Below are 12,150 nucleotides of genomic sequence, written 5' to 3' on the forward strand. Positions count from 1 at the left end.
CTTGACCACCTGCTGAATAATTATTTGTTTAGGCAGGCATTTTCTTAGCTAGCTGCTTAATGTCCATATGAATTGCTTCCTCCTGCTTCTGTCATTATTTTTATTGGCAACTGTTTTAACAGACCATTGTGTTTGCTTATACAGTACTGTTGGCTTTTTTAAAAAAAAATACCTTGAACACTTATAGTGGGAAAGGCAGGACTCTCATAGACCGAACTTAGAAAGTTACTTTTTTGGACTGCACTCCTAGATTCCCCCCAGTTCACATGATGTTAGAATTCTGGGAGTTGGCATCTCAGTAAGAAAGGTTCTGAACTTTGAAATGGATGACATTTACTGACTATTCAACCATATGAAAAAAATAATAATCCCTCTTGTTGAAAACTATTGCACCACAGCTGGAATTTCCAAGGTCCCAACGGAGCCAAACCATGGGGCTTCTCTCTCATCTATACAGTGGCATAGTAATATGGGCTCCTCTTATATAAACGGCAGAGCCAGCATGGTGGTAGTGGTTTTAATGTTGGACAGGACTAACACTCTTCCCTGCAGGGCCAGGAAACCCACTGAGTGACCTTGGGCAAGTCACATTCTCTCGGGCCTCAGGGGGAGGTAATGTCAAGCCTCTCTGAACGAATCTTGCCAAGAAAATCTATAATAGGTTCATCTTAGGGTCGCCATAAGTCAGAAAACAACTTAGGCACACAACACCACACCAGAGAGAACTTCACCACCTCCAGGTTTATGATGGTAGTCAACCTGAACTTTGGAACAGAACTTAGAAGAGAGATAAGTTTTGACCAGAGGCTGCCAGTGTAATTAAATAATTACAGTGTGTGTATCACCCAATTGGGCTAAATGTTGCATGGTACAATCAGTGCCTCGGCAATTGGTTCATGCCATTATCCCTTCTTTTAATTACAAATTGGCCTGTGGGAGTTAGGCCTCTAAACAGTGATGCCAAGTTTCTAGCTCTCATGAAAGCAAGCTGCTACATATTTCATTAAACCATGCACAGTTGTGTTCAGCATGTTTTCCTATCAGTATTACAATAGAAATGCTAGGCATGAGTACTACACAACCATATTTGCATGAACTTTGTGTCTCTTTTATAAATAGGGGGTTATAACCTCAGCCTCTCCTGTTGTTGTTTGTTATGGTGTCTTATCAGGGCTGGGCTGGGCGGGGGGGGAAGCATTAAAGTATTGAAATAAAAATAAATGAATAAGAAATACAGTGCTGGGAATGGCATCATTCCAAAGCACCATTCCACTTTAAACGTCCAGCCATGTTCTCAACAACAAAGCCTCTTAATAAACGCAATTATTTAGGCTTCCACTGTTGAAGGTGTCACCTTAGAGAGCTTTCAAGACTCCATGAGTCTTGAGCAAAGACATATAAACTCCCGGGCATTTGTGAATTCAGATGAGCTACAATGACCTGCTGTTTGTGACTCCGAGTCATCAGTTATTGGGAGCCTTTCTCTGTGGTTTCTTTGCTTGATGCTGACTCCTCTTTCCTCCTTTCCGAGGATGTGCTGAGCATCTTTTTCATGCACATGGAATGCCAGCAGTAGGAGCCTGTGCATGAAAATTCAAAGTCACAGCCAGTGGTGCAAGCTGTCGCCATTTTGCGATGACTTTGCAAGAGGGTGAAAAGAAGACTTATCTCTATGGTCCAGGGGCCAGGAACCTGCGGCATTACAGATGCGTTGGATTCCAACTTCTATCAGTCCTACATACTGGGATGACAAGAATAATATCCAAACAACATGTGAAAGGCTACAGGCTCCCTGCTCAACAGTTGGTGGTGTGATCAGAACTTGGAAATGTTAACCCCTTTTGGACTACCTGTACCTGATCCACTATCTAGCCATTGATGGAGTAAAAAGGGATTATTTCCCATACTGTATTCTGGATGTGAAGCTGAAGAGGAAGCACTATACAGAATGGAAAGAGATGATCTCCTATCCCTATCCCTATTCAGGTTCTCACTCACACTTTTATATGCTGTTCAGTCAGATTGTCTGTTTTTTCTGGCAGGGAACTTTCTTTCTTTTCGGAAGCACTGTAAGGGTTCCAAAAACCAGCTTTCACAAAGACAAGACCTAAAACAAGAATGACATACATACAGTTGCAGTGGCTGGTTCTCTCCTCTTTAACTCCCACAAGGCCTTGTATGTCTGTCTTCTTTCTCAGGATCAGGTGCCTGTTTAAGTGTATAAGGAATCTCTTCAGAAATGGACCCTTTGCATGTGAGACTGTGACTGTATATCTCATGAAGAGAAGGATTTGTCAATCTTTTGTGCAAATCTGTTAAGACCTGTAACATGTGAAGCTGATCACGGGGACTTCTGAGAACTTGAATAAAAAGTGGACATACCCCAAAGCTAAGTTTGAGGTGTTATTTTTGGCCTACAAATCCAATATTCTGGAATTTGGGAATTTGTGGCACAAAAAGTAGCACTTCCAAGGTTTGTGGCACACGGATTTCAATTGCACCAAGCAGGAGGATACAGCTGCTGACTGCTAAAGAGACTGCAGATCTTGCTGTTCTCACCTCGTTTTTCTTTCTCTTCCCACCTGACAGAGATAAGTCGTAGCCTCCACCGTCCTCGTGTTTGCTCCTTCTGCTAAACCCCTTTGGAGGTAAAGGCAATGCCTTCAGTGGTGCCAGAATCACATCCTGCCAATGATTACAGAGGCCGATGTCAGCTTCAACTTGATCCAAACAGGTGAGGTTGTGGTAGAAAGGGGTGACCTTAAAAGGGCATCACAAGAATGCCTTGGAAAGCATGAGTGAGTGGCTGCAATGTTGTATTGCCCAATGTAGTGGAGTAGGTCTCTGCATGTGGATCCACACTATTGCTGCCCATTCACTGACCTCCAGTCCTATCATAGAGTTTCTGCAGACCATCCCAGCAGCTTTCCATGGTGGTGAGAGTGTTAGGAGATCAAAAAGTGTCTAGCTATGCCACCATAGCAAACATGAATGATTTCATCCTCTACTAAGTTCACCCAGAAGTCCTTGACATTTCAACTGCATCTGGCTAGAGGAACTTAGCAGGCTTTTCCTCCAATCTCTCACCAGCCATGAAATGGCTGTGGGAGAGGCTGCAGTGACTCTACCATAGGATCAGAAGGCCTCATTTTGATGTGGAGCAAAGAAGGGAATGCCAACCTCTGCACAATCAAAATGAGACACAGTTGCTTTACTTATGCCTCCATATGGCACCAACTGGATGTCAGCCTGTTATGTAAAGTGATGCAGGAAGAGAGTTCAAAACTTCAGTCGGCAAAATTAAAACATGTTTTCAAATGATGGAGGAGTCTTCTCTTAATAAGCATAGAGGGCACCTTTGCACAACATATTAATACAATAAACTATTCAGTATAAACATGGCTTGTCTTATTGATTTCTGGTTTGTTTCTCTTCTGCTCCTTTTGTTAGCTCCTGTTTTAATGCAGGCAGGTGAGGAAACAAGCCAGGAAAAGCCATGGTTCCGGGCTCAGATATAACAATAAACTGTTTCATGCCAACCAGAGTAAAGCCGACAAAATACATGGGTTCAGATTGTGACTCATTATGATTTGTTAGCAGTTCACATTGCTTTCTGAAGTAACTAAGCTGGGCTGTTCTTAAGTTTTTTGATGAAGCTCAAATAGAAAAGAAGAGACATAATCTTTCATGGGACTCAAAATGAAAGTTTAAACAAAAGTCAGCATCATGAAGTTTACATGTTCTAGTGTTGCCCCAACTGCCAACTCACTACACAAATTGAGGCAAACGTAACATTCTCTTGGCCTCAATCCTTTTCCCCCATGATCTGAGGCATGAGAATAATAATGACAGCTATAGTATGGTTTGCATGGAATTATTTACAAGAAGTATTGCTTTGCTGTTGAACTCCATTTTATTTCCTTTGTTTTTCTCTACTCCAGAGAGACAGAACCATGCCCGGGAGCTGGTACAGAGCATCAGCTTAGCTGAATGGGATGGCATTGTAGCCATTTCAGGAGATGGACTTCTTTATGAGGTACTTGTTTACAAAAAGCCAATCAAGGAACAATAGTTCCAGGCCTTTCAAATGCTACCCGTTAGGATTTTCTAGGCTGGTCCCTTAGAAATGGGTCTTATAAGATCTGTGCTCCTTTGGAATCATGTCTCCAGTAGAACCTTTGTGTGTCACATGAGATTCATACATGTGCTTGGGGGGAGGCAGCATATACCAGGCCCAGCCCAAAATATTATTCTGCCTGAGTTGGAGCAGGTGATAGCAACCCACCTTTACCAAAATCAAGGTACATAGTAGCAAAGACAGGGGTGGGGAAGGCTCTCTATGCATGCAGCCCTGAACCCCATTTTGAAGCCTCTCAGAAGAACCTTGGCAGTTCACCAGAGTCCCCTGAATCCCCACACCTCACACGAAATTTTATTTATTTATTTATTTATTTATTACCCATGTTTGGACATTTTTTCCTCCTGAAAATGCCAGAAAACGTGCCCATAAATGTGATGGTTTGGCTCTCCCACTCCACAGAACCCACTCCCTCAATATAGTGCCATGACATCACTTCTGCTATGACACTGCTCATGGGAAATGTCAGGGCAAAAATTGTCCCTTACATATTTGCCCACTCATGAGCTAAACCCAGAAATGCAAATGGGTCAGGAAATCCCAACTTGCCACCCAGCCCCCACAACAACCTTTGGCTAATTGAAAAAATACAGTAACAATAATTTAAATAACTGGCAATCTTCTGCTTGAAGTGGCTGCCTCATGGTGCCAAATAGGAGAGTTGGTCTTGGCACATGATCATTGAACCCATATCTGCTGGGTCTAAGCCATCACCCTGGAGGGACTTGGAGTGAGCCTTATAATACACCAGCTAAAATCCATGTTGCTGAGGAAGATCAGTAGTGGCGGGCTTGAAAAGAAGTATGTCCATTTTTCAGTCTCTTTGGTGAGAAATGCAAGGTTCACCTCTAACAAGAATGCTAACTTTCCCACCCTACTCCTTATAGCTCCCTTTGCTGTCTCAGTTCTGGAAAACTTTACTATTTGGAATACTGTAATCTGCCAGCCAGCATGACCATGCTAGCTTACAGATTCTGGTGCAAACCATAATGACATACAATCTAAACATATGTATTTTGGGAGTTAACACCAAAATGTAGGTTCTTCAACTTTCATATTCAGGTAGGGGTCTGTAAGCTTTGAACACTTAACTCATCCCCTTTCCTTCCAGGTTATTAATGGTTTGATGGAGCGGCCAGACTGGGAAGAAGCCATAAAAATGCCCCTTGGGATTCTCCCCTGTGGGTCTGGAAATGCAGTTGCTGCAGCCATTAACTTTAATGCTGGGTAAGGCTGTCTAAAAATGTTTGCCGTCTCTCTTCATCTGGCAAGGGGAAGAATGGTATCCCAAATCCTAACAAATGAGGCAGAATCATTAATCTATTCTGCTAAAATTTGTCCCTTTGCTGTGTGAAGATGTGGTATGCAAGACTACCATTGAGCTCACATAGAGTGCCTCTCTCCCCACCAGTGGCAGCCAGCTCCCACATATCTATAATTAATAATTCAGCACTTTCAGGACAAAATGTGTAGCTTCAAAAGCAGACTGTCTGTTTGCTTGTAAAATGGCCATGTTTCTCCTGAATAATTTTATGGCTTGGGAGGGCAGGGAGTATACAGTAGTTTTGGTCCATCCTGTCCAGTAAGATAATTGTCATTCATCATCATTAAGACAGTTTATTAAATATGAATCCAGTCATTTCACCAAACACAGATAATTATCATTCATCATCATTAAGACAGTTTATTAAATATGAATCCAGCCATTTCACCAAATACCTAAGAGGAGCAGACTTCTCACTCCACCCTTGCAACAATCCTGTGGGGTCAGCTTGAGAGTGCCCAAGGTTATTCAGTGAGTTTCATGGTCAAAGTGGGGATGGAACACACATCTCCCCAGTGATAGTCCAGTCTAACCATTAGACCTCACTACCATGCATCATCCATTATGTTTTGCAGGAACCGTGTTTGTGTGTCAGAGATTAAAAAATTAACATTTTTGAACTACACTTCTGAGAATCCTCCCAGCCAGCATAGTAACCATGGTGGCTGGGGATTCTGTGAGGTATAGTCCAAAAGTAATCTTCCCAGGCTCTGCTTTTGGTCTATCTAACGTAGTGCCCCATAATTAAGTCTACAAAGAGTAGACTTAATCTTTTAATTGGATCGGTTGAAGGCAGAGCCTTCTGCACACAGTATATGCTGTGATGTTGAACTTCACGCACCTCCTGCTACATATGGAAAATTAATATATTAGGAAGAAAGCAGGAACTCAAATAAAAATAAAATAATCTTGTCTTGATCATGGAAGTTACTTTTCTGAATTATAGTTCTCCATGGCCATGGGGGTTGAATGATTGTGGGAATTGCAGTCCAAAAAACAAAACAAAAATTCCTAGCTCACTGCAAGGGAGGGAGGGAGGGAAGAGAGAAAGTACTGAAGTGTCGGTGTCAGCTTATAGACAAAACCTGGGATCCATTTTGGTGAAATATGCAAGTGTACATTGATCGTATGCCTGCATACTTTTTGTTGTTGTTGCTGGTATTCCCTTCTTCCCTCTGCGCCAGCTAATGTCTCTCTCCAAACTTACTGTAGAACTGATGCATCCCACACCAGCTGTTCTATGCCTGATGGAAAGCAGGGAATGATAGGAGAAGCATCTGGCTGAGTCTTCATAGCCAGATGCAAAATGATTACATAATTTCAGCAGATGATGTAATCATTTGATGTCTGGCTATGCGGACATAGCAAGACCTTTCTCTGATGTCTCCCTGCTTTCCACTAGGCAGAGAATGATGGGGAACTGAAGCAGCTCTACAGTAAATCTGGGGGTTGGTGAATGGTTAGCTTTAAGATAATCCCACATAATTGCTGAAGGTGCCTGGGGCCAGGCTTACCTCCACCACGAGGAGGACATTCTCCATCGCCGCCCCGGCCCTTTGGAACACGCTGCCCACTGAGCTCCGCTCGGCTACCTCCCTGGCCCAATTCAGAAAGGAGCTAAAGACCTTTCTATTCCAGCAGGCATTCCCCGCTTAAAATCCTGTGGGCCTCCCTCCTCTCCTGTGGCAAGAGGATGGGCTAATGGGGCTTTTAGTCTGTCTAATTTTTGTATAATGTATATGTAATTTTTGATTTTGTTATTGTATTGTATTTGAATTGTTTTTATCCACTGTTGTAAGCCGCCCTGATCTTGGGAAGGAGCGGGATATAAATAAAAATTTTATTATTTTATTTTTATTTATAAGGAAATACTGCTCTGAAGCATTATTTATTTATTTATTTATTTCAGTTCTATACTTCCTTTCTCCGAAAAAAGGGACACAAGGCAGCTCATAAGATAAAAAGTTATTAAAACGTTGTGATGCCACCTGCCATCTGCTGGGCAGGCAGCGTGACAGCAGCATCAGGGTGGAGTCAGGGCAGGTGGTGGACAGTCACCATGCCCCCACTCCACCCCAATACCAGTGTTTCTTGCCAGTCTGTATAGCCTTTAACTCATTAATGCAGGATGCTGGCCATGTTCAAATAGTTCTTAGGGGCCTGTTACAGACAGCCAAAATAAAGCTGCTTCGAGTCACAGTAGAGGTATGGTGTTTCAATGATGCATGTGTCCTAAGAGTCCAGAAGCCACACCAAAGCCACACTCCAGTCCTTAGGGCTGGAGCATGGCTTTGGTGCGACTTCTGGACTCTTAGGATGCATGCATCATTGAAACACCATACCTCCACTGTGACTCGAAGCAGCTTTATTTTGGCTGTCTGTAACAGGCCATAGACTCAGCTTGCATGAAAATGCACAATTTATGTTCTCTCATAGCAGACAAAGGCCCTCATGTCTGACATTGTGTCCCAGAATGTTTGTTCCCTTCTGCTTGGCTGGGCTCCCAGCCCCTCACCTATGGTTCGATGCCCCCTTTTGCTCTTTAGGAGAGGCATAGCAATGAATTTCTGTAATCTTGATGCCTTTCTTTGACCTCTTGGGCAGGTTTGAGCAGACCTTGGGCCAGGAGTTGCTGACGAATTGCACCCTCCTGCTCTGCCATGGGGGAGTGTCTCCCTTGGACCTGGTCTCCGTCACCACCTCCTCAGGCTCCCGCTCCTTCTCCTTCCTCAGCGTGGCCTGGGGCTTCATCTCTGATGTGGACATTGAGAGTGAGAAGTACCGCCACATGGGATCGGCCCGCTTTACCTTGGGGACCATGGTCCGCCTGGCCTCCCTGAACACCTACCGGGGACGTCTCTCATATCTGCCTGCTCCAGACTCTGGTGGCCACCGCCCTATCTTACGCAGCATCACCATGGCAGCCAACGGGAGCCTCCCCTTCCAGAGGATGCCTCTCCACCGCACAGTCTCTGACATGGGGCTTTGTGAGGAGCGCCGCACCTTCTGCTACCAGGGATTGGAGCCTACTGATGAGCCCTCTCCTTCACCCAGCTCTCCACTTCCTTCTTCTGGCTTCCCCACCTCCAGTTTCAGCTTTGAGAACTTGTCGGAGCAGCTGGTAGCCGACAGCCAGGGAGCCCAGGAGATGGCTGCTCCCACCTCCTTGCCGTCTTCTATCCGGCAAATGCGTGGCCCTTCAGACGACTTCCTGGCCCCCCTCAGTCAGCCAGTACCCAAGTCCTGGGTGACAGTGGAGGATGATTTTGTTTTGGTGTTGGCCATCTACCAGACTCACCTAGGGGCTGACCTGTTTGCAGCCCCCTTTGCTTGCTTCAATGACGGCCTCATCCACCTCGCCTATGTGAAGGCGGGCATTTCACGGGCAGCCCTCATCCGCCTCTTCTTGGCCATGGAAAAGGGCACTCACTTTGAGCAAGGGTGTCCCCATGTCACCAACATCCCTGTCCGGGCCTTCCGCATCGAACCGCTCACCCACAAGGGCATCATCACTGTTGATGGTGAGAGGGTGGAGTATGGCCCCATCCAGGGACAAATCCACCATGGGGTGGCCAACCTCATTACCGGGACCAGCCCAGTGAAGGTTACAAAGCTCTGAGCTGGTTCCAGGCCCACCTTGCAGGGTCATGTAGCAGATCTAGTCTGACATACGTTCACTCTTCTCCAACTTTGTTCAAGAAAGGGCATAAAATGACAGAAATGAGTGGGTAAAAAGATGTATTGGTCTACAAACTCATCATCCCTAGCCAGCCTGCTGACTCAGGGTGATGGGTTTTTGTCCATTGTATCCAGATAAATTACAGAGATAGGGAGGCTATCCTAAAGCCAATTTTGTTTCAGAATTGTGGGTGGTGAATGGTCATATGGACCTGAGAGGCCAGTGGGAAACTGAAGGACTGAGAGATCACACATGAGCCACACTGGCGCTTCCTGGGCCTTTCCGTTCACGGGACCAATAATTGCCTCAGTCCCTTTAGTGATCCCCATTTTTTAAAATCCCTTCCCACTGTGTTTGTGTTTTGGAAAGTTGCCCTTCTCTCCCACTTTCAAACTAAGCCAGACACCCTTTTTGTGTTGAATGGAAATCCTTTGGACTCTTCCTTGGATGACCAAACTGACACACCCACATATTGCCCCCATTTGACAATAACAGGAAGATGGGAACCATAGTTTTTCATATCACTGATCCTTGTCAGTTCGGTTATTTACTCAGAAGTGGTGTATATTTCTCTGAATACTTATAAATCAGGGATGAGAAACCTGTGTGCCTCCCTGAGATCTTTCTGGGCTACAGCTCCTATCCCCAAATAATGTGACTAGGTTTGATGGGAGTTGGAGTGCAGTAACATCTGAAGTCTCCCAACCCTGACATAAATACTAAAAGGATATAAAGCCTCTGAAATTCAGAACTAGACATGTGAAGTAGCTTGTGAAACACTACCAGTCTCTTTTTTTCTCTCCCTCTTAAGCCCTTAAATTGATTGATGCCAATCATTTTCCACCTTCCCATTTGGTCTACATTTGGTTCTGCTCTTTCTTCTGCAGGGTGGTGACCAGTGACTGTTAAGGGAAGGAAGGGACCATTCTGTCTTGAACCCTGTTATGGCTTGGTTTTAGCCAACTGGGGGTTTATTAAAAGGAGGTGGGATCAGCCCATCATCACCACTACTACACCAATGACTTCTAATTTGGCTTTCTAAGAATACACTGGATGAATGTAACTGGATTTTTTTTCTTTTGGGAAGGGTTTTATTGGAGGGGGGTAAGGGTGATTATCTTTATTATTTCTTTCCTCCCCACCATGTGGGGGCTAACAAAGCAATTAAAATGATCTAATACTGTAACAGAACATGTGTCTCTAAAAGAAATGATGTTTACTCTAAACGTATTGTCTGTCTCTCTTTAACAGATGTTAAACCAGCAGACCGATTTGATAAACGTCTCACTACCCAGAACTTTCCTCATCTCCCTCATGAAATGGTAAAGCCCACATCTTGGAAAAGTTACTTTTAAAATGGAAACTCCCAAAATCCCCTCAGCCAGCATAACCACCGAGAATAGTCCAAAAAGTCACATTGCAAAAGTCCAGTCATGTATTTGGCTCGGAATGTGACAAATTGGCCACTCTAGATTCTAGACATGTCACATAGCTTTTCCACTTTTGATTCTTCTGAAAAGTTTAAATGATATTGGTAGATTAAACCAAAGGCTTGTATAGTCTAGGACCTGTCTGTCAACAGTGATCAACTGGATTCCTCTAGTACAAAGGTGGCCCTTCAGATATTTTTTATTCCACAAGTAAACATGGTCAGCCATGTCCTCTCAAACTTCTTAGGGTATGTGTGACTGGCCTTCCAAGGCTATTTTGAGGCCAGCCTGTATTAGTCCTGTGGGACCTTTGATGAGTGTGACCTTCGGAGATGTAGGTTATCTCCTACAAGTAAAATGGCCCAGGGAGGATAGTTTTTTGTGGGGGGTTTTGGGCTATGTGGCCATGTTCTAGAAGATTTTCTTCCTGATGTTTCACCAGCATCTGTGGCTGGCATCTTCAGAGAATCTCAGCCACAGATGCTGGCAAAATGTCAGGAAGAAAATCTTCTAGAACATGGCCACATAGCCCAAAAGACCCACAAAAAACTATGGATGCCGGCCATGAAAGCCTTCGACTTCAAGCCCAGGGAGGACTTTAGAAAAGTTACACCAACTCCTATCAGCTCTAGTCAGCTTTCCACACTACAAAGAAGCCCAGAAAAGTTACATTTGGGCTATGATTCCCATAATTCTTCACCAGCGTGGTAGTGGGTTCTGAGAGTTATAGTTGGGAAATGTCCCAGTAATTGTTTTGATTACTGTGCTCCTCTCATGAGAATTACATGGTTGTGGATCCCATCCCAACCTCTTCCCAGGGTGCCTTTGATCACCACAGCAAAGATTGATGTAAGAAAGAAAAGTTGTTGGGATAATTGCATTACGGCTGCCTTCCTCAGTCTAGTATCCTCACATACAGCTAATGGCCTTGCTGGCTGGGCATGATGGGAATTATAGTCAAATATACCTAAATGGTGAGAGATAGGGGAAGAGTGGCTTTATGGTACTTGGCAGAGCTTAAGCAAGGCTTATATGCAGTTATAGTAAGACTCAGAAATGTGTGGTCTTCCAGATACACTTGAACTCTTAATCCACTTGAACCCTGGCTGCATTGTCAGTGGGGAGGGATCAGGGAAGTTAGAGTTGAACAGTATAGAGAGAACTGCATGCTCCCCTCCTAAAAACTATAGAAATTAATAAAACAGGGTTCTGGGATATTTGTGGGAGGGGTCTGTGCTACTGCTGTTTGAGAAGGTAGGCGTATGTTATCGAGGTCCTAAATTTGGGGTCATTCTCATCAATGCTCATGTGAATGCTCCCTGTGTGTTTTATCTGCAAAGAGGGGAAGATCCTGCTTTCTCCCCATCTTTTTCTCTCCCCAAGGGTCAGCTCAAATGAGACATCCCAGTGGAAAGGCTAGCAAACACAAATTTTATGATTATTGGGCTGTCTGGCTTTTGCAGATGGAGTGGGCTGAAGGAGAGAAAAAGGTTGACTGGGTTAATGACAGAGGAAAGCATTGGCCTGCATTGAAAACATGGGGGATGATTCTTAATAGGACTGCCAGACTGAAAACTGG

The 12,150-nt window shown here is 44.3% G+C and overlaps 1 protein-coding gene across 1 annotated transcript; it reads left to right on the top strand.

The window, feature by feature from the left end:
* The first annotated feature begins 2,591 nt into the window (after window positions 1–2,591).
* On the top strand, window positions 2,592–10,367 carry SPHK2 (sphingosine kinase 2). The gene is made up of 4 exons (XM_042472535.1): window positions 2,592–2,734; window positions 3,942–4,036; window positions 5,250–5,365; window positions 8,067–10,367. Exons 1-4 carry the CDS (start codon window positions 2,692–2,694, stop codon window positions 9,079–9,081), a joined length of 1,269 nt encoding a protein of 422 aa, XP_042328469.1. The 5' UTR covers window positions 2,592–2,691; the 3' UTR covers window positions 9,082–10,367.
* The last annotated feature ends 1,783 nt before the right edge of the window (window positions 10,368–12,150 follow it).

Source organism: Sceloporus undulatus, chromosome 6, assembly GCF_019175285.1.
Source record: "Sceloporus undulatus isolate JIND9_A2432 ecotype Alabama chromosome 6, SceUnd_v1.1, whole genome shotgun sequence".
NCBI classification, from domain to species: domain Eukaryota; kingdom Metazoa; phylum Chordata; class Lepidosauria; order Squamata; family Phrynosomatidae; genus Sceloporus; species Sceloporus undulatus.